The following is a 23,109-nucleotide window of genomic DNA, read 5'->3' as shown; positions in this document are numbered from 1 at the left end:
TATTCAATGGAATCTGCTTCATTAATCCAGGGCAGAAATACAGCAAGTAGGGGAAAACAGCCAAAACAGTCTTTCTTGTGACAAGTGTAGACTTCTCTCAGCCAGTTAACTGGCAGGGTGCAACAATAGGTGGGGAAGGGGCACCTGCTGCATTATTCCATGCTCCATACAGGTGGAAAAATCTCATCTAATTTCAGCACCATTAATTAAAATTAAACTAATTACACCATAACTGTTTTAACTTGACCATGTCTTGGTACCACAAACCGGCCCACACCTCTTACAGCTGCAGAATGGTTGCGTGATGAATCTAGGAAAAGGCTTAGGGTTAAAGAACCCGCTAAATTAATCACACATAAAAGATGCTGGTGAATCACACATGATGTGGGTGGTCTGCTGAGTATTTTTCTTTTTTAAATTAAATTTCTAATTTATGTCTGCCTTCAAAGTGATTAAGAAACCACATTAAACTGCACAATTGGCTTTTAACACATTCTTTAGATTCATATTTCAGAACTGATCATACACTGTTGACAGGTGTCAAAGAGCGAGGAGGAAAGCGATATAAAGAAAAGGTTTGGAACACAGTGACTTTTTATTATTGTTTGCCCCAGTTTTTGCTATTTAAAGCAGCCTCGAGCCAAACAAACAGGTCTCCTCTTCCCATCTGGGCGGAGCAACAATAGATCTAAGCTCATGATATGATGGAAACTTGTGAACCTTAAAGAAGAAGAGGCTGGGAGACAAGCTACTGCCGAGAGACTTCAAGGGAGTAGCAATGGTTAAATTTTGAGAGCAAATTGTCTTGCAAAACAACAGTGTTGTTCATTCGAAGCATGAAAAGGAGAAGACACTTCGGATATTGTTTTTTTTTTCAGAAAAGAAAAGAAATGTGAACGCCCTTCACAACTTTGCACACTAAAAAAGGAAACAGGATAGGGCAGCACTGTAGGGCTTTTTAAAAATGCTACAATGAGCTGGTGTTATGAGAAAAAAGGTTTGTGGCATTCATAGTCAGGGCTAAAAAAGTCACTTTAGAAGGCTGTTTTGAGACAAGCAGTGTACTTTTACAGTTCACAGTTAATCCTAAAAAGGAGCTTAAGGAGCTGAAACAGCATTAAGATGAGCTTCCAGTATGGCTGCATTTACTGTATTTCCCAACAATTCCAAAGTTGCTCTAAGGGCCCTGGTTTTCAGAGCTGAATGATTACCCTGGAGATGTTGAGCATTCCATCCCATGCTGCTCCTCGTGGCTTTTGTAAGTGAAACTGAAAAGGAAAAGCACCAAGGGGCCTTTCTGGGTTATTATGATGGGTTAAAAGTGCCTTGATGAGCTTCAAAAGAGGTTCGGACCCAGACAAAAGCTTGGCCCCATCACCCCTTACTGTTTTTTTGAGTCTGTGTATGTCTGGCCTGGCCCAGAACAAAGAGCATTCCCCCTGACCTCCAAAAGACTGTTTGGTCTGGGCTTGACTGGCATGCATGGCTAAGCCTCCCAACGTTAAAGAAAAGAGGCTGAACAGACAAGTGCAAATGGTTGCTACCCATGGTGATTGACGCATGTGAAATAATCTCCCTTGGAAACTTTGTTAAGTATTCAGCTCTAAGTAGAGATTTGTCTTTATAAAGATTTTGTTTGGAAACAAGTTATACCTCCAATAATCTGTTCCTCCTGTTTTTTTTTTTTTCGTTCTCTCTGTTTTGACCCCAATAATTTCTTAGACCTACACGAATACATATTCACCTATGGATAAGGATGCATCACACATTACACGAGATACACATGATACCCTTCTGTTATCACCAAATTAGTCAATTACATGCTACTGCATGAAAATGCATCTCACTAAAAATACAGCTGTTATCTTATGGCCTCAAAGGTTTCAAAGAGAACATTCATTAACATACAGCTTCATGGGGACCAAGCAACACAGCAGACAGATCTAGGATAATTTTTTATCCTAGATCAAAAGGACATGAATGTGGAAAGAGCATGTCCTTCAACCTAAACAGACCAACTGGGCAAGGACAGTAATAATCAGAGCAGCAAAAAATCCTATGGAAACCCTGGAGGAGCAGTAGAGATCCTCGGCTCAGGTGGGAAGATTTGTTAATAATCAGATCTTGCGTTTTTTGAAAAGGAAAGCCATTGTTGAAAGAAAGCTATAGGATGCCATGCTTAAAGTTTGCCTCAAGCCATGTAGGTGACACAACAAACAAGAGGAAGAAGTTGCTCTGGTCACTACAGAAAACCCCTACCGTGAACCATGGTGGTGGTAGCATCATGGTGTGATGCTGCAACATTGTCAGGGAAACCAGGGAGAGTTGATGGGTAGATGGTTAGATGCTACATGCAAACCTGTTACAGGCGGCTAGAAACTCAACACTGTGGTGGAGGGTCTGTTTTGAGTAGGACAGCAACAATAAACATAAAGCCAGAGCTACAATGAAATAGTTTGGATCAAAACAAAATTATGTGTTAGAATGGCCCAGTCAAAGTCATTACCTAAATCCAAATGAAAGTCTGTGACAAGACTTAAAAATTCAATTCAGTTTACTTATATAGCGCCAATTCACAACACATGTCGTCTCAAGGCACTTCACAAAGTCAGGTACATACATTCCAATTAATCCTAACCATTGAACAGTGGAGTCAGATTCAGTTATTTATTCAAATTGGATATCTAAGGAAACCCAGCAGATTGCATCGAGTCAGAGACTTGTAGCTTTCACTCCTCCCGGATGAGCATGTAGAGACAGTGGACAGTCACTGGCGTTGACTTTGCAGCAATCCCTCATACTGAGCATAGGAGCACAGGTAGAAACCTCCAGCAGAACCAGGCTCAGTGTGAGCGGCCATCTGCCACGACCGACTGGGGATTTGATAGAACAGAGCAGAAACACAAAAAGAACAAAGAAGCACTTCGGTGGAAAAGGAATGTTAAAACTTGAGTTCATTACCTGTTTTATATTCATGCCCAGTAATTTATAAAGAGAAGAGAAGAAGAGCTCTAAACGTGTCTATTTTTGGTTAACAGCTTATTTGTGTTTTTTTTACCCCTATGTGGCTGCAGGAATCCTGATGGGGACGTCCAGCCGTGGTGCTACATTGCTGATCATGAAGACGTGACGTACTGGAAATACTGTGACATTCCTACTTGCCAGAGTAAGAGGCTGCCACTTCTTTCTCATCTCTCTCATCTGTCCTTGGGGACATACTGTGGGCATGCAGGCCAGCCGTTTTTTTTTCTATCTCTGACCTCATCTTCTCACCTACCATGAATAGCTTCGTGGTCTGCAATGGTTTTATACAGCTATTATCATCGAAAAAATGTCTATAATTGCCTCCCATCGCCCCTCCTGCTGCCATGTCTGGGCGTGTTTTTAATTAAATGCAAACTGTCAGTTACTGCTTGTGTTTTTATGTGTCCTAAATGGTTGAACAGAGTACAATTGGCCCTTCTTTACTGGTTTCTAAAGACTATGGATGGAAGACAGGACATCTTTAACAACTAAAAGTCCATTTGCCATTTGTTTAAAAACACAAGATTGCAATTACGTGGATGACCCAGAATCCACATCAACAAGTGTATATCTGCACTGATATGTTTTGCCTTTGGCTTGGTGGCTTGTTTTGACATGCTTCCTGTTGCCTGCCAGTTTGTGGATGCGCTTGTGTGTTTTGTTCGCATAGATGGGTGTGAGACTTCTCTGCCGAGTAAATCTCAGATTAATATGTGTGATGGACTCCTTGTACTTGGAGAATTTGTGGCTCTGTCCGTTTAAGCACTTTTGGCACAAACACACACCGAGCAGGTTGTCTTTGATATCTTTCGTTTCATTCTGTTTACCGTTTTTAATAACTCCCTCTGAAACAAAATGACTTGGATGGATCATCTTAATGTGCTTTACATGCCAAAGATCCACATTCTTTCATGGTAGGTTTCAATGATTTTCTGCAAGTTTTTCACATTTTCTAATTCTTGCTTTTTATTGAATGTTGTTCTGTAGTTAAAATCCATTTCCTAGAACAGTGCAGTGAAAAGGGATTTTGTTTTTGCTTTTTGGTCACAGAAATGTTTTTGATGATGAAAAAATAATCAAGGATAACCGGATAAATTGCAAAAAGATGTTTTTAAAATAATTATATAATTTATTTATGAAAAAAACCTAACCAGCCATTTGCTGAAAAAAAAACCCAATCAGAGCAGTAATCAAGACAAAACTGTAAAAAAAATATAAACATTTTGCATTTAACATGAACACCCTTCTTTGTAAATATGCTCTATCCAGAACTCCTCAAGTGGCAGAGTTGTAGCTTGACCTAGTTCAAATTCTATAAAAACAAAAAACAAATCACCTATTAAGCACCTTTGGCTATCCCATCTTTATTTGGTTAATTGGAAAAATAGCCAACAGATTAATTTATTAGCAAAAATAATCATTAGTTGCAGCCCTAAATAGATGGGAAACAAATGTATTGGCATTTATTTATTGGCATCAATTTGCAAAAGGTTACAAAGCCATTTCCAAGGGTTTGGGAATCCAGCACAACTCTGTAAAATTGTCCACAAATGGAGAAAACAAAGAGTGGTGAATAAGACATTAGTGACTCATCCAGGAGGTCTCTAAGAACCCAGAACATCTCAAGCTCTGCAGGCCTCACTTGCCTCAGTCAAGTTCAGAGTTCATGATTGTATAATAAGAAATAGAATGATCCAAAATGGCTTCCATGAGAGAGTTCCAATGTAAAAACCACTGCCCATCTCACATTTGGGAAAAAAAAAACATGTTGATTATCCAGAAGACTTTAATATTTTTATATATTCTTCAGCTAAAAAAAACTAAAGTGGAGCTTTTGGAAAGAGTCCATCCCATTACAACTAGCATAAAACTAACACAGCTTTTCAAAAAAAAAAAAATCATATTGATAGTTAAACATGGTTGTGGTTGTGTGTTGGTCTGGGGTTGCTTAGCTGCATTAGGACCTGTGGGTTTTTCCTTACTTGATGGAACTATGGATTCTACTCTTTACCAGAAAGTCCTGAAGAAGAATATCCAGTCAACAGTTTGAGATTTTAAGCTCAAGAACACTTGGGTTATGCAGTTAGACAATGATAACACACCAGCAAGTGCAACCCTCAATAATAAAAAAAAACGTATGTTTTGGAGTGGCCTAGTAAAAGTCCAGACTTATATTCCGTTAATGCTACAAAACTGTTAATGTGGCTGAATAAATTCAATTCTGACAAGAACAGTGGGCCAAAAGTCCTACCACAGTAAAGTAAAAGATACTTAAAGGCAGTTCTTGTCCACCAATGTTGGCATTACCATTTATTCTTTTTAGAGGGCAATTAATTTTCCCCATAGGGTCAGGTTGGTTTGGAATGGTTTTTTTTAACCTTTTCATTTAAAAACTGGTTTCAAAAGGTAATTTTCCCTTGATATAAACGTTTGTTTGATGATCTGACCCATGTAAGTGACTAGAAAGTAGAAATCTGCAAGGACGCAAATACTTTGTCTTGGTATTGTGTATATTGACATAAAAGTCCCAAACTGGTAGGATCAGGTCAGTGTTCTTGCATTTGTTTTTAGATAAAACAACTTGATAATGAAAAAGCAAAGCATAACTCTTCACTTCATCTAAAGTAAATATTTCTCTTTTCCTCCCGTCATATACTACATTCTATCTTATTTTTATGTAATCAGTCTCTACTTCTCGGCATTTGTTATCCCTGAGTTTACATTTTCCTTTTCCATCTTTTCATCTTCTTCCCATCCATTAGTAATTTTTCTATTAAGCTTTACATTAATTGATATTTTGCATGCAGTTGTTGAATTATGGAGGGGTGTGTGGTGTTTCGTCATAGCAAGTAGCTTCTGAGATTATTTTTGCAAAGTGCTTAATTTTACATCTAGTCAGTTTTATCTATACTGCACATTTTATATGGCAATTGTGAACTAAATATGCACACAGATGGATACAAATTAACAGATGTATAAATATATAAATACCCCTGTACATACAAACTATAAACATGTAATAAACAATTGAGCATTTTCATGAGCATTTCAACATCACAGACAGGATCCTGAGCATTTAAAGCAATAGTAATAAAATGTATTTTTCAAATCAGGTATTGGGTGCCTTGGCTCTTTCGTCTCAGTTGCATTCATAATCAGAGTTCATTAATGTTTGCTTTACTATTTCTGCAAAGCATGCATTATAGTTTTTTAGTCAGCCAAACAAAAGCATGAACATTTATTTTAAACTCACTGATATAGAGGAAGCACTAATCTTTTTGTTCTCTGCTGTCAAAACACACACTAGTTAATTTTACTGACAACTCAAATACATGCAAGTGAATGCAAGAAGTAACCGTATTGTCCTCATCTCGTATCGGCTGAAATTTCCTCAAGCCCTCCTGTGTTACTCTAAAGGAATAAGGTGGCTGTAACTGAGAGATTGCACAAAGCTCCCTCTCTGCAACTGCAACTAAATTACAAAATGTCAGGAATGTATAAGACTAATAAAATGCTAAAGACAGTCTAATAGCACTGGCAAAACTAAAACCAAGAAAGAGGACCATAGATCACAGAGGACAAACAAAACATAACCACATTAATAAGAAAAAATCAAAAAAATTAAATGACAGAAAGACATTGTTAAAATAATTTGTTCACTATGAGGCTATTTGGTGATCTATTTTTCATGAATTTAATTAATGGAAAACTCATTTATTTATTCATTCATCTTCCATACCGCTTATTCCATTGGGGGTCACGGGGAAGCTGGTGCCTATCTCCAGCAGTCAACGGGCGAGAGGCGGGGTACACCCTGGACAGGTCGCCAGTCCATCACAACACAGAGACATATAGGACAAACAACTATGCACACACTCATTCACACCTAAGGGCATTTTAGAGAGACGAATTAACCTATCAGTTCTAATATCATAAGACCATTTAAGGTCAATACAATTTTTAAAAGTAATTTTGTTAAACACAAAAGTGTCATGACTGAATCACGCCATTAAAATAAAAATGGGCCCCTTCCCTGTTTAGTCACTCATAAATTACAACAGAAGTAAGCTCATATAGACCATGCTGTGTTTGAAGTAGACTGATGAACAGTGGTATAAGCTGACTGACACCACTAAGACTAGACTCTTCGTTGTGATTGGTATCAGTGGGTCTGAAAAATGTCTCTCAGCCCCTTCAGCTATCCAACTATTATCCTGTCTGAGCAGCATATGTGACTAATGTCTGCTGTTTGAATGGCTCAGGACCCATTTGAACCATCTAACAGTGCCTGTTGGCTAAATGGCCTCTGTGTGTCTGCAGGAGGAATTAGTCTAGGGTACATTTTGAGTCATTATGTGTACAGGAGCATATGTGTTTTCTACTGGCATTTGAGTGGCTTTTTTCACAAGACTGCTCATTTAGATTAGCGTGTCAAAGATAGCAAATCTTATACAGTATCTCACAAAAGTGAGTACACTCCTTACATTTTTGTAAATATTTTATTATATCTTTTCATGGGACAACACTAAAGATATGACACTTGTATAACAGCCTGTAAACCGGTGTAAATTAGCGGTCCCCTAGAAATAACTAAACACACAGCCATTAATGTTTTAATGACCATGTTTTAATAGCAACAAAAGTGAAGTATCCAAATTGTGCCCAAGTGCCAGTATTTTGTATGGCCATGATTAGTTTCCAGCGCTGCCTTAACTGTCTTGGGCATGGAGCTCACTAGAGCTTCACTGGTTGCCACTGGAATCCTCTTCCACTCCTCCATGATGACATCACATAGCTGGTGGATATTAGAGACCTGGTGTTCCTCCTCCTTCTGTGTGATGATGCCCCACAGACACTTAATAAGGCTTAGATCTGGAGACTTGCTTTGCCAGTCCAGCATCTTTACCTTAGTTTCTTTAGCAAGGCAGTGGTTGTCTTTGTCGTCATGTTGGAATACTGCCCGGCAGCCCAGTTTCCGAAAGGAAGGCATCATGTACTTCTTCAGTATGTCAAAGTACATATGGCCATTCATGGTTCCCTCAGTGAAATGTAGCTCCCGACACCTGGCATCACTCATGCAACCCCAAACCATGACACCCCCCCTACCATGCTTCACTGTAGGCAAGACACACTCATCTTTGTACTCTTCACCTGGTTGTCATCACACATGCTTGACACCATCTGAACCAAATAGGTTCATCTTGGTCTCTTGAGGCCACAGGACATGGTTCATTCATTTCCCTAGTCTGCTTGTCTTCAGCAAACTGTTTGCGCACTTTCTTGGGCATCATCTTTAGAAGTGGCTTCCTTCTGAGACAACAGCCGTGCAGACCAATTTGATGCAGTGTGCGTGGCTCATTGTCCGAGCATTGACGGGCTGACTCCCGACTCCTTTAATTTCTGCAGCAATGCTGGCAGCACTTATACATCTATTTCAAAAGACAACCTTTAGATATGACACTGAGCTTGTGCACTCAACTTCTTTGCTCGACCATGGCGAGACCTGTTCTGAATAGAACCTGTCCTGTTAAACCCTTGTATGGTCTTGGCAACCATGCTGCAGTTCAGTTTCAGAGTGTTGGCAATCCTCTTATAGCATAGGCCATCTTTATGTAGAGCAACAATTTTTATTTCAGCTCCTCAGATAGTTCTTTGCCATGAGGTGCCATGTTGAACTTCCTGTAACCAACATGAGAGAGTATGAGAGAGATAACACCAGGCTTGGCACACCTTCTCCCTATTCACACCTGAGATATTGTAACACCAACGAGTCACAAGACAGTGGGGAGGGAAAATGGCTAATTGGGCACAATTTGAACATTTTCACCTAGTAGTGTACTCACTTTTTTGTTGCTAGTGGTTTCGACATTAATGGCTGTGCGTTATTTTTTACAAATTCGGAAAGAGTTTTCATTCATTTGTTTACTGACAGACCAAAATACACGGTTCACAGCTGAATCTACAGGTCCTTCTCAAAAAATTAGCATATTGTGATGAAGTTCATTATTTTCCATAATGTCATGATGAAAATTTAACATTCATATATTTTAGATTCATTGCACACTAACTGAAATATTTCAGGTCTTTTATTGTCTTAATACGGATGATTTTGGCATACAGCTCATGAAAACCCAAAATTCCTATCTCACAAAATTAGCATATTTCATCCGACCAATAAAAGAAAAGTGTTTTTAATACAAAAAACGTCAACCTTCAAATAATCATGTACAGTTATGCACTCAATACTTGGTCGGGAATCCTTTTGCAGAAATGACTGCTTCAATGCGGCGTGGCATGGAGGCAATCAGCCTGTGGCACTGCTGAGGTCTTATGGAGGCCCAGGATGCTTCGATAGCGGCCTTTAGCTCATCCAGAGTGTTGGGTCTTGAGTCTGTCAACGTTCTCTTCACAATATCCCACAGATTCTCTATGGGGTTCAGGTCAGGAGAGTTGGCAGGTCAATTGAGCACAGTGATACCATGGTCAGTAAACCATTTACCAGTGGTTTTGGCACTGTGAGCAGGTGCCAGGTCGTGCTGAAAAATGAAATCTTCATCTCCATAAAGCTTTTCAGCAGATGGAAGCATGAAGTGCTCCAAAATCTCCTGATAGCTGGCTGCATTGACCCTGCCCTTGACAAAACACAGTGGACCAACACCAGCAGCTGACACGGCACCCCAGACCATCACTGACTGTGGGTACTTGACACTGGACTTCTGGCATTTTGGCATTTCCTTCTCCCCAGTCTTCCTCCAGACTCTGGCACCTTGATTTCCGAATGACATGCAGAATTTGCTTTCATCCGAAAAAAGTACTTTGGACCACTGAGCAACAGTCCAGTGCTTGCTGCTTCTCTGTAGCCCAGGTCAGGCACTTCTGCCACTGTTTCTGGTTCAAAAATGGCTTGACCTGGGGAATGCGGCACCTGTAGCCCATTTCCTGCACACGCCTGTGCACGGTGGCTCTGGATGTTTCTACTCAACACTCAGTCCACTGCTTCCGCAGGTCCCCCAAGGTCTGGAATCGGCCCTTCTCCACAATCTTCCTCAGGGTCCGGTCACCTCTTCTCGTTGTGCAGCGTTTTCTGCCACACTTTTTCCTTCCCACAGACTTCCCACTGAGGTGCCTTGATACAGCACTCTGGGAACAGCCTATTCGTACAGAAATTTCTTTCTGTGTCTTACCCTGTTGCTTGAGGGTGTCAATAGTGGCCTTCTGGACAGCAGTGAGGTCGGCAGTCTTACCCATGATTGGGGTTTTGAGTGATGAACCAGGCTGGGAGTTTTAAAGGCCTCAGGAATCTTTTGCAGGTGTTTAGAGTTAACTCGTTGATTCAGATGATTAGGTTCATTGCTCGTTTAGAGACCCTTTTAATGATATGCTAATTTTGTGAGACAGGAATTTTGGGTTTTCATGAGCTGTATGCCACAATCATCTGTATTAAGACAATAAAAGACCTGAAATATTTCAGTTAGTGTGCAATGAATCTAAAATATATGAATGTTAAATTTTCATCATGACATTATGGAAGATAATGAACTTTATCACAATATGCTAATTTTTTGAGAAGGACCTGTATTTTGTTAGGGATGCAGATCTCCAAACTTTCTCCAAAGCATACATCCCAAGCAGTTTAGTTCTTATTTCTTTCTTTAAACACATGTCGCACACAAACTACGTATAAACACATGGGGCGCAGACAGAAAATCTAAGGTTGATTGGTTTGAATTAGTCCTCAGTTATATTTTGTACCTACTTTTATTGCTGAAAATTAAATTTTAATATTGTCATAAAAAAGTGTATTTATGAGGCGAAAAAAAAACATTTTTAATAAGAAGGACATTTTTCCTCAGTCATATTACACTAGCAGATTTCAAGATAAAACAAGATGTAATTTAATATAATGTGTCATATAAACATCAAACTAAACTGGCTGTGTACTCACAACAATGTGCCTTTGGGATATAATGAAGGGCATAGTTAAAAGAAAATAAATCAACTGGCATAAGATTTAGCAATGCAATCTGTTGCACCAACATTCACAATTTTTTGGCATCGTAGGGCCTGTGTTAATCCATGGCTAATTGATTAGACTGAATAACAAATGTAAGAAGTAGAAAAGTGTGTATTAGGTCTAAATGAGAGCAAGCATTTCCCTTTTAGGTCAAATTAAACTCACTTTGAGTCTAGAAATACAGTCATGGGAACAGCTGAGTATATCCCATGATTCATAGCTTATAAAACCACCTTTACCAGTAATACATAGAAATAGTCTTTCAAATTATTCTGCAAGGATTTTGGCCACTCTTCCTTGTGGAATTGCTTCAGTTCATTATGTTTTTTTGGGCTTTTGTTTGTGCACAACTCTTTTATGGTTTCACCACAGCCTGTCAAACAGATTGAGTTCTGAACTTTGAATGGGCCATTGCAACACCTTGATTCTTTTCTCTTTCCAAAAGTTTGTTTTAGATTTGCTGGTGCAATCAGGATCATTGTTTTGTTGATGACCTAATTTGGGCAGGGATTCAGCTGTCAGACAGATGGCCTTACGTTTTACTCTAGAATACTTGGTTTAACAGATGAGTTCAGGGTCAACACAATAACCACAAATTGGCAAGGTCCTCTGGCTGCAAATCAAGCCCAAATTAATCACTACCATGCTTGAGGGTTTTTATAAAGTGTTTGTGTTGATATACTGTGTTTGGTTTTCTCCAAACATGGGACTGTGCGTCATGGTCAAACATCTCTGTTTTGGTTTCAGCTGTTCAAAGGACATTGTTCCCGGAGTCTTGTGGTTCATTCAGATGCAACTTTCAAATTCAAGTTGTATTGAAATACTATTTTTAGAGAGAAGAGACTTTCTCTTGGCTACTAGTTCAAATAAGATATATACTGTATAAGTCCTTTTCCAAATTGTACAGTCATGAGCTTCAACATTGACATTCTAACAGAGGTCAAGAATGCTGAGCATTGCAAATTGTGAGTGTAAATTTATTGGAACATTACCTCCTAAAAAAAATAGTAGCTGTATTGGTTTTTTGTTGTTTGAAAAATGGCTTATAACCCTTCGCGGATCAAATAGCTCTAGCAATTGCTATTGTCTTTCCTTCTTGGTATTGTGTTTTCACACCTGCTCCAGACCAGAAGACTGCTGCTTTTATAGTGGTGGTTACACTTGCTGATGATCAATAACTCTGTATTGAAATTCATAGACATATTTTCAACCCCAAATCTCTATTTTAAGTGACACTTGGACAGTTTTGTTTCAGATAATTCTACAGTTTGCTGATGATTCTGCAGTGCAGTACTCTCAAGCATGTCGCCATGTCTTATGAAATGTGTTTACTTTGTAATGAGTGAAAGCTTTGCCCATATCAAATGGTGTATGACATGATATACCATTTTCAATCTGGGCTCTTTAAGTAAGAACATGAGCTGAGGTTTTCTGTGAGCGGTGCATCCAGTGTCTCGTTCAGCAGGGATGGTTTCTCCCTGTAGGGAGCTTTTAGACATGACTGCTTTGTCTCTTCTTTTGTGAAACTACAATCGCCACGTGGTGCCTCACCTTCTGGCATTGCTTGTTCTCAATCTGTTTAATTTAAAAGCTTTGGGTGCCAAGTGAGAGAACTCCTATGATCTCTCAGTGTCAATGTTCTCTGCCTGCGACTGGCAAGTACACCCAGAAAAAAACCTTGTTGGATGCCAGAGAAAATGGCAACAATGTTCTTTGTTTTCATCTTGTCTGGCTTTTGTTTTGTCTCTGCCTTCGTTTTGTCTAAGTTTTTTTCTAATGTTTAATGTTGTGTGGTTGGATCATCGCCAATTGCTGAAGCACCTGCACTGTCTGCCAACAGATCATTTTCTATCCAGCTGATATCTCTGTCACTGAGGGTCACCCCACCCTTTTGACACTGAGAGTAAATTAAGGGAAAAGTCACTTGTAGCCAGAGGCACACAGGAGCCTATTAACACAGGTGTTTCATTCTGAAACTAGACCGAAATGTAAAACTGCTACTGTCCTTGTTGAACTTCCGTTTTAAGTGTTCAAGTCTGATTTCAGCAAGCCTTCTGTTGTCAGGTAAGTGTGGCCTTATTTTGAATGGTAGAGGCATCTCAAGGTGACCTTGTTCAGTTTTCCTTATTCCTTCCTTAAGCATGTCCAAAAAAATGAGATCCTCTTGTGAGACCATTTTGTCACTTACTTTAGTATCCTTAAAATCTGACTCTAGCATATTAATCACATCCATGGGAGTCACAGGAGGCAATTCCTTTACTGTGACTCTATGACACAAACTTGATTCTGTTACACTGAAAGGTGGTGTTGAGCCTCCAACGACACTCCACCCTAGATCTGTGAGGATTGCATATGGCTCATAATCTCGTCCTAGTACCACTTGTCTTGGTGCTAAAGTTCTGGGACAGTTAAATCCAATGAGCAGTCCTACATCACAGCTCAGGAGAGGTGGTATCTCATCAGCAATTTCCATCAAGTGGGGCCATTGTTTTGCTGTGTCACTGGTGGGTATATTGTCACAGTTAACTACAATAGCTTCATTGAGCAAATGCTGTGTCTCTGTGCTGTTCCGGTTTGCCCACATTTAATTGGGGATATTTATTTATATCAGTTACAGCCCAAACAAATTGCTTGGCCTTCTTAAAGAGCTGTTAGAGTTATGCCGATTGCACTGAAAAAATACCATTAGCTGAAAGCTGGTGATATTTTTATTGTATGAAAATGAAATCGGTACAACAGTGACCCGCTGTGCTGCTTGATTTATAAAAAAATTGGTTGAGAAATGTTAAATACATTCTCTGTTTCAATGAGGTCTGCCTGATACTCAAGTCACTTTACAAAGTCAATTTAATCTAATCATTTCAATTCCAAGTCTAGTCCATATATTCCAATTGATCCTAGTTATGAAACAATGAAGTCAAATTCAGTTTATTATTCACACTGGTTAATTCAATTCAATTCAATTCAAAGATACTTTATTGATCCCCGAGGGGAAATTAGAATTCCAGTACAACCCATCCAAACATACATCATGACACAAGACAAGGGGGGACGGGTCACCAAGGCTTTGCTGCCCACTCACAGGCGCTGCCCTTGTTAGATGAGAAAAGAGGCCACATTAGGTAAGTAGAGGAAAAAAATCATATTTCACACTTTATCCTTAGCAGGATACAGTTTGAGATTGTAAAAAACCTCAGCACAAAGAAGCAACAAGTTTACAAAACAACATCATGCCGGGAACGGTGAAGGTGGTGTGAGGGGGTGCATATGTTTATCTTGAGCATGTGTGTGTGTGCAAGTGAGTGTGTGCAAGTAAGTCCATGAAGCGCTGTCACAGAGGCCATTGTCCTTGATGGTTCGTTGGAATGTTCATCAACTGGCCACAAAGTTCTGAGCAGGTCCACAGATGTTCTCAGGGAAGGGAGGGGGCAGAGGGAGCAGAGCGTCATGTTTACATAACTTCCAGGAGAAGTTGAAGATAGCCAGCCATCAAGGCCGTGCAGGGGAGCCAGATTCAGAAAAACAATAATTATTTGGGTTAGGCTGACTCTTAATTTTCCGTCAGCCTTGAGAGTCTCGCTGGTGCTTCACAAAGACGAATCCAAACAGCCAAATTCCTGGTCTTTCTGCCAGATCCGAGCGAACAACTTTCTCCAAGATTTATCCCATTTCTCCCCTGAGTCCAGGAACCGCAACCTGCCTGTGATCCTAAGGATCACATCCAGTCTGCGATTCAGCTCACGTAACATCTCAGTCTGAGTGTTGATCGCCCTGAAGATCCCATCATACATGCCAGGCAGCCTTACAATGGCCAGAACAGCTGCTGACACTCCGAATTTCTCGATATGCCAGGTAACCACTGACTCCAAAAAGCAGAAATCCTGATATCAAACATCCAATTATATACAAAAGGTTGTCTATCTGAAAACCCAGCAGATTTTATGGAGTTAATGACTTGCAGTTTACTCGACGGTCAGGTGCTGTTTTTAGATACAAAACTACAGATTCCAAACATTACGATTGTGGAATGTTTTAACAAATGCTAAACATGCTGGGATTATTGAAAACAAACCGAAAATACACACTCTACAGAACAATGGTGTATGAAAAAAAAAAAACTAGAAATTAAAGAAAAATCCAAAAAAGCACAGACAGAATATCTAAGGCTGATTAGATTTGAATTGGTTCTCAGTTATATTTTTTACCTACTTTTATTGCTGAAAATGTCATTGCAATATTGTCATAAAAAGTGTATTTATGAGGTGAAAAACAACATTTGTAATGAGAAGGACCTGATGATTTGGCTCATCCACAAAACAGGACATGTCCAGACTGCAACGAACAATCAGGTGTGCAGCTGACCTTCCCTCTACTTATGACTTATACAGGTCTAGGGTTAGGAAAAGGGCAACTAAAATCTCTGCAGACCCCACACACCCTGCACACAAACAGTTTACACTTTTACCTTTAGGTTGGCACTACAGAGCACTGTCTACTAAAACCAGCCACCACAGAGACAGTTTCCTCCCCCAGGCTTTTTGTCTGATGTACACTAGACAGTAAGAGTTTTAGAATAACACCATGCATACTTTGACTGATCTCACATTATATTCTATTGTAAAGCTTAGACCACAGTAATTTATTTGTATGGTGTAGGGCCTCCTTTTGTGGCCAATACAGCGTCAATTCGTCTTGGGAATGACATATACAATCCCTGCACAGTGGTCAGAGGGATTTTAAGCCATTCTTCTTGCAGGATAGTGGCCAGGTCACTACGTGATACTGGTGGAGGAAAACGTTTCCTGACTCGCTCCTCCAAAACACCAAGTGGCTCAATAATATTTAGATCTGGTGACTGTGCAGGACATGGGAGATGTTCAACTTCACTTTCATGTTCATCAAATCAATCTTTCACCAGTCTTGCTGTGTGTATTGGTGCACTGTCATCCTGATACACAGCACCGCCTTCAGGATACAATGTTTGAACCATTGGATGCACATGGTCCTCAAGAATGGTTCGGTAGTTCTTGGTAGTGACGCGCCCATCTAGCACAAGTATTGGGCCAAGGGAATGCCATGATATGGCAGCCCAAACCATCACTGATCCACCCCCATGCTTCACTCTGGGCATGCAACAGTATGGGTGGTACGCGTCTTTGGGGCTTCTCCACACCGTAACTCTCCCGGATGTGGGGAAAACAGTAAAGGTGGACTCATCAGAGAACAATACATGTTTCACATTGTCCACAGCCCAAGATTTGCGCTCCTTGCACCATTGAAACCGACGTTTGGCATTGGCATGAGTGACCAAAGGTTTGGCTATAGCAGCCCGGCCGTGTATATTGACCGTGTGGAGCTTCCAACGGACAGTTCTGGTGGAAACAGGAGAGTTGAGGTGCACATTTAATTCTACCGTGATTTGGGCAGCCGTGGTTTTATGTTTTTTGGATACAATCCGGGTTAGCACCCAAACATCCCTTTCAGACAGCTTCCTTTCGCGTCCACAGTTAATCCTGTTGGATATGGTTCATCCTTCTTGGTGGTATGCTGACATTACCCTGGATACGTGGCTCTTGATACATCACAAAGACTTGCTGTCTTGGTCACAGATGCGCCAGCAAGACGTGCATCAACAATTTGTCCTCTTTTGAACTCTGGTATGTCACCCATAATGTTGTGTGCATTTCAATATTTTGAGCAAAACTGTGCTCTTACCCAGCTAATTGAACCTTCACACTTTGCTCTTACTGGTGCAATGTGCAATAAATGAAGACTGACTACCAGGCTGGTCCAATTTAGCCATGAAACCTCCCACACTAAAATGACAGGTGTTTCATTTTCATTGTCCAACCCCTGTATACATATACAGTGCAGACCAAAAGTTTGGACACACCTTCTCATTCAAAGAGTTGTCTTTATTGTCATGACTATGAATATTGTAGCTTCACACTGAAGGCATCACAACTATGAAATAACACATGTGGAATTATATACTGAACAAAAAAGTGTGAAACAACTGAAAATATGTTTTATATTCTAGGTTCTTCAAAGTAGCCATCTTTTGCTTTGATTACTGTTATGCACACTCTTGGCATTCTGTTGATGATCTTCAAGAGGTAGTCACCTGAAATGGTTTTCACTTCACAGGTGTGCCCTGTCAGGTTTAATAAGTGGGATTTCAAGCCTTATAAATGGGGTTGGGACCATCAGTTTGTTATGATTTTGGCACGTCTGCTCTACCCTGTCTCCCTGGCTGCTATCAGCAGATTAGATGCACCTGGTGGCTGCTGCTGTGCAGTGCAATCTGTGGAATGCCAAGCACCTGTGTCTTCCCTGATATATACTGACTCTGACAAGCAGACAGATTTTTGAAAGCCATCGTGTGAGTAGACATCCAGCGTTCCTTCCTGTCTGATCATTGTTCATGACCTTGCCTTGTCTCTTGGATTTTTGCCTCTCTGCCTGCTCCCTGTCGGACTGTTTGGATTTTGGTTTTTGACCCTGTTTCCTGCATCTGGTTTATGCCTCTGCCTGCCCCTTGCCTGACGTATCTTGTTCCAATCATTGACCCTGTTTCTGTCCTTGGATTATTGAGCCAGCCTAGCCCTCGGATTATTCAGCCTGGAGTCACTTCTTACCTGTGCTGTGGAGATCACCGCCTGCCGCCCACTGAGGTTTCCCCTCTGGGTTTCAAGTTCCACTCAAGACAAAAGCAGGTTAGTGGCTTTTCTGATCCGTGCAAAATCTGGAGAGACTACAAGTCACTAATCCCTCTTTTCTGTGGCTGAATAAACCTTTTAAACTTTCAGTACTGTGTCTGGCTGAATCTTGGGTCTGCCTTTTTCTGATTCATAGCACAGTTGTGTTGTGCAGGAGGTGGATACAGTACACAGCTGATAGTCCTATTGAATAGATTGTTAGAATTTGTATTATGGCAAGAAAAAAGCAGCTAAGTAAAGAAAAATGAGTGGCCATCATTACTTTAAGAAATGAAGGTCAGTCAGTCCGAACAATTGGGAAAACTTTGAAAGTGTCCCCAAGTGCAGTCGCAAAAACCATAAATCGCTACAAAGAAACTAGCTCACATGAGGACCGCCCCAGGACGATAAGTTCATCCAAGTCACCAGCCTCAGAAATCGCAGGTTAACAGCAGCTCATATCAGAGAACAGGTCAATGCCACACAGAGTTCTAGCACCAGACACATCTCTAGAACAACTGTTAAGAGGAGGCTGTGTGAATCAGGCCTTCATGGTAAATAGCTGCTAGGAAACCACTGCTGAGGACAGACAACAAGTAGAAGAGACTTGTTTGGGCTAAAGAACATAAGGAATGGACATTAGACCAGTGGAAATCTGTGCTTTGGTCAGATGAGTCCAAGTATGAGATCTTTGTTTCCAACCAACGTGTCTTTGTGCGGTGCGGAAGAGGTGAATGGATGGACTCTACATGCCTGGTTCCCATCGTGAAGCATGGAGGAGGAGGTGTGATGGTGTGGGGGTGCTTTGCTGGTGACACTGTTGGGGATTTATTCAAAATTGACGGCATACTGAACCAGCATGGCTACCACAGCATCTTGCAGCGGCATGCTATTCCATCCGGTTTGCATTTAGTTGGACCATCATTTATTTTTCAACAGGACAATGACCCCAAACACACCTCCAGTCTGTGTATGGGCTATTTGACCAAGAAGGAGAGTGATGGGGTGCTGCGCCAGATGACCGGGCCTCCACAGTCACCGGACCTGAACCCAATCGAGATGGTTTGGGGTGAGCTGGACTGCAGAGTGAAGGCAAAAGGGCCAACAAGTGCTAAGCATCTCTGGGAACTCCTTCAAGACTGTTGGAAAACCATTTCAGGTGACTACCTCTTGAAGCTCATCAACAGAATGCCAAGAGTGTGCAGAGCAGTAATCAAAACAAAAGGTGGCTCCTGTGAAGAACCTAGTATGTATGACATATTTTCAATTGTTTCACAAGCAATCGTTTGTAGATAATATCATGCACAACTCTACTGCATGCCTCTGACTTTGTGCAGTGATGTTCTGAAATGCTTGTTTTTGTGACAGTTTGATGATGTCTTTTCCCTGAAGCATTCCAAACTGGAAAGACATTCTCTTTTGATGGGGCTTCTCTTCGCTGACATGCATTAACAATATGCCTTAACTGAATTTGACTGACAGAGTGAAATTGTCAGGGTGAAGTCCTCCAGCATTTGCTAAGACAAAGTAGCTTTGATCTGCACATTGGGAATTCATCTGTCAACAGCAAATAACCAGGAAAAACTTGTTATGCCACAGTGCCTTTTCTTATCTACAGGGATGTGCAGCAGCTGTAAATTATCTAATGTGTCGAACAAAAAAGTGTTTTTACAAGTAAAAAGGCACTGGAAGACAGACTGGATGATACTCCATTGTAAAGAGAATCATAAATGGTAATTCCTGTAATAATAAACCCTGTGTAAACTCCCAGAGTGCCAATTTCTAACACACAACTTTAATTATATACATCTTAAAGTGTGTGACGCCGTGTCTGTTTGCTTTTTTTTTGTATCATACATTGTTAATGTGGCTGATATTACCTGCCAATGTAGGTAATGAGTCTTATTATCAAAATGCCACAGCTCCCACCTGTTTTGTGTTATTTTAAGATGCGTCTTTGTTATCGAGCTGTCAGAGAGTTTGCATCTGAACATTTAACTACCAGGAAGCTACTCTGTGAGAAGCTTCTGCTTTTGTCTTTATAAACAATCAAAAGGAAAGGCTGATTAACCATCTGTCATCGTGTAACAAAAGACTCAACGCCAGAAACGTCACATCCATCTGGCAAGGCAGCCACACCTTGAACATATTAAAACAAAGTAATGTGTTAGGGCGGGGTTTTTTCAGAAAAGTATGCAGTGATGAGTGTTGCTTAATTAAGATGGATTTATGATGCCACCACATGGCCTTTTGAAATTGAGTTGACACCTGAGTAACATGTGAAGAACTCATGATTGCCACCAGGTGTTCTATACATGTACATGCAGGCAATTTTTTTCTGTGTCCACCAAAGGTTTCACAAGACCAAGACTTTTGTTTAACTTTCTGACTCCACCTGCAGTAAATGTCCATCTTTTCTGAGAAAGTACAAGCTGATAAATTTTGGGGAAATTGAAACAAGGTTTGTGGTACAGGTGCTGTTTCTTGTGAGTGAAAAGATTAAAGATTAAATAGCCCTTGAAGAGAGACTGTAAAAAGAATGACTTACTGTTAAGCATGGGTTTCTTTGTTTATTTTCTGACTTCAATTGATCTATAAGTCAATCAGAAAACTGTAACTGTTCTAGATTGCTGCAGCCAGTGTCCTCACTAAAAGTAAGAAAGTAGAGCGCATCACCCCAACTCTGAAGTCCTTACACTGGCTCCCTACCTCAGAGAATATACTTTAAAATATTTCTGTTAGTTTAGAAATCACCACTTATGTCTTTTGGTTCAAGTCTACTCTGCATCCCCAGAATCTGAACCAAACATAGAGATGCAGCATTCACTTCTTATGCACCACCAATCTGGAACAAACTTTCAAAAATCTGTAAAAATGCTGAAACCCTGAGTTCTTTTAAATCAGGATTAAAAACCCAATTATTTATTGCCTATTTAAACTATTAACTTAAACATAATTAATTTCAGTCTGTAGTCCAAGTTTTCTTTACTTTCTTTTATTATGCCAATGCAGTTTACTTTTTTTATATTTCTTTTTGATAAGTTTTCATCATGTAAATCTCTTTGAATTGTTTTGTTGCTTAAATGTGATATACAAATAAACTTGCATGTCATATAAGTTAATTTATATATAAACAATAATTTCCCCGGGTTTCTATATGGAGTTTGTATGTTGTCCCGGTGAATGTGTGGGTTTTCTCTGGGTACTCTGGTTTCTTCCTGCACTGCAACATCATGTTTGTTATGGGTAACTGGAAACTCTAAAGGGGAACTCACATTAAGAGCACCGCTGTGTCCCATCAATTGATGCAAATCAGTTTAACCCCTTGTGAACTATTGCTACAAATTTGCCTCAAATCTTTGCAAATTATATTAATTTCAAGAAGTATTGAAATGTATATCTATTTTTATGCTATATTCAAACAAACAATCTGCTTAATTTTACATCTGCTTGATAGCAAGAAGTTTGTCTTATCAGAAGTGTCAACACATCTGAATAGAACAGCTTGAAAAAGGATGTCTGGACCTTTGTGACTGAGAGTAGTGGCTGCCAGTGTGGGCTGCCTATGCTGCTGTCACACTATTGCGCATCTGGCTTTCGTTTCCGTGCTGTTAGAAGACATAATGCTATAGGAAAGAAAACTCTGCATCCCCTTATAACGCATTTTCCACTGTAGTATACACAATTTGATCACTATATAAACCAACCTGCCACCATTTTTCTTGGACTTGTGGAAAAATTCCAACCCTTGAGCTCACATGTGCATGCAATACTGCACATATGAACTTCTCCAACAGTCAACACTGACCAAATAATAGCATTACAGATTCTCATGCTACGCTTTGAAGGCAGTTCAATCATTTGGGGTTCCAGGATACTTATGGCCAGTCTTGTGGTCTAAATAAACTTCACTAGCAGGGCAAATGGCCAGGGCGGTATTAGAAGGAGGGGGTATGAGTACCAATTAAATAAATAAATCAAAAGAAAAATAAGAAAATAAATAAAGGGCACCTTTTAACACTAGAACTCCCAGGGCCATCAATTTCACGGTTTTGAAAGTTTGACATGCCATAACTCTGGTTTATTAAAACTCTTATCTTCCTGGCATCCTGACTTTTTCTAAACCTGTGTCTTGTGTATTACTATGTCTATTTAAAAAAATAAAAAAGTAAATAAAAGATCTAAGTATTTCTAACACTAACTACCACAGCCTCTATTTTGACTGCCCTATTATCTACACTGATATTTTTTTTTTTTCCCGTGGCTGAGTATACACGTGAACACAGTCTGAGAATGAGATTGTTGGCATCCTACAAATGGCTTCTAGAAGGATATTTTCTGCTCAAGAGGCATTGGAAATGCTTCAAAAATTAGATGCTCGTGATTCTGGGCTCGAGAAGGATTCTGACGGCTCTTGGTCAGCATTCAGTTCCAGTGACAGCGGGTCAGAGAATGAGCCTCCCCCGACTAAAAAACACGAGGGAGGTTGTGGCGCATTATTTCATGGTAGTAAAAGACTAGCCTATGTAACGATTTTATCATTTTAGGCTATAGTTTACAGATTAGTAAACTAATAATATATAAACTATAGCAACAGTGCCACAATCAGCGCAGGTTCAGAGACAGGGAGATGAGCCAGGTGCCCAGTGCCTAGCTATAAACCCAGCAAACCAGCTCACTGGCAGGAGAGAAACTACAACTCAAGGTACTGATAATGGAAAAAGAAATAAACAATAAGTTAGGTCATAGATATAGTAGCCCAGTAACAACAATCTATTCTGCGCTTTACGGCGTTTTCATCGCAAGACGAGCGCACACCTGGGAAGGAGGAGGAGATAGGAAAGGATGGCACTGTGTGGACAGTGGTAGGGGAGGAAGAAAGTAGAGGGAGGTGTTAGAGCCAGAACGCGTTGACAGAGCGCCAGATCCAAGATGCCCAGACCGCGTTCCTCTGCTAGGTGGATACTGAAATGCTCATCCACGTTCAGGGCTGCAGTGTGGCTGAGGCCCGCAGAGTTTTAGGAGATGATTCCTCCTCAGACATGAGTGTGGATGACCTGAAGGCATTTTTAGCACTAGTTTATGTCCGCGAAGTGAAAGGGGGGCGTAACATGGAGCTGTCCATTAGATTAGTAAAACTTTTTTTTTTTAATGTACGCACTACTCTGTATTATTTTTCAGTACTACTTATAAATAATAATAAAACATAATAGGTTTTGATCAAATACTATTATTAATTCTTGTCAAAACCATAATTTTATAGCGTGCAAGAAAACCTGCAGCATTTTGACTGCATGTAATGCGATGACGTCATCACCTCCCTCGCATCCAGAATGCTCGCCGTCAAATTGACAGGCTTGGGAGTTCTAGTAG

The 23,109-nt window shown here is 40.3% G+C and overlaps 1 protein-coding gene across 2 annotated transcripts in view; it reads left to right on the top strand.

Annotated features, from left to right (window-relative positions):
- The window catches only part of kremen1 (kringle containing transmembrane protein 1), a 92,088-nt gene that overhangs the window by 44,357 nt on the left and 24,622 nt on the right, over positions 1-23,109 (top strand). For both annotated transcript variants that reach the window (XM_047382676.1, XM_047382675.1), the window contains exon 3: positions 3,075-3,166. In XM_047382676.1, the coding sequence (XP_047238632.1) occupies positions 3,075-3,166 (92 nt within the window). The remainder of the gene's footprint in view (positions 1-3,074; positions 3,167-23,109) is intronic.

Source organism: Girardinichthys multiradiatus, chromosome 12 (genome assembly GCF_021462225.1).
Source record: "Girardinichthys multiradiatus isolate DD_20200921_A chromosome 12, DD_fGirMul_XY1, whole genome shotgun sequence".
NCBI lineage: Eukaryota > Metazoa > Chordata > Actinopteri > Cyprinodontiformes > Goodeidae > Girardinichthys > Girardinichthys multiradiatus.
This window is presented reverse-complemented; position numbering and strand designations above follow the sequence as displayed.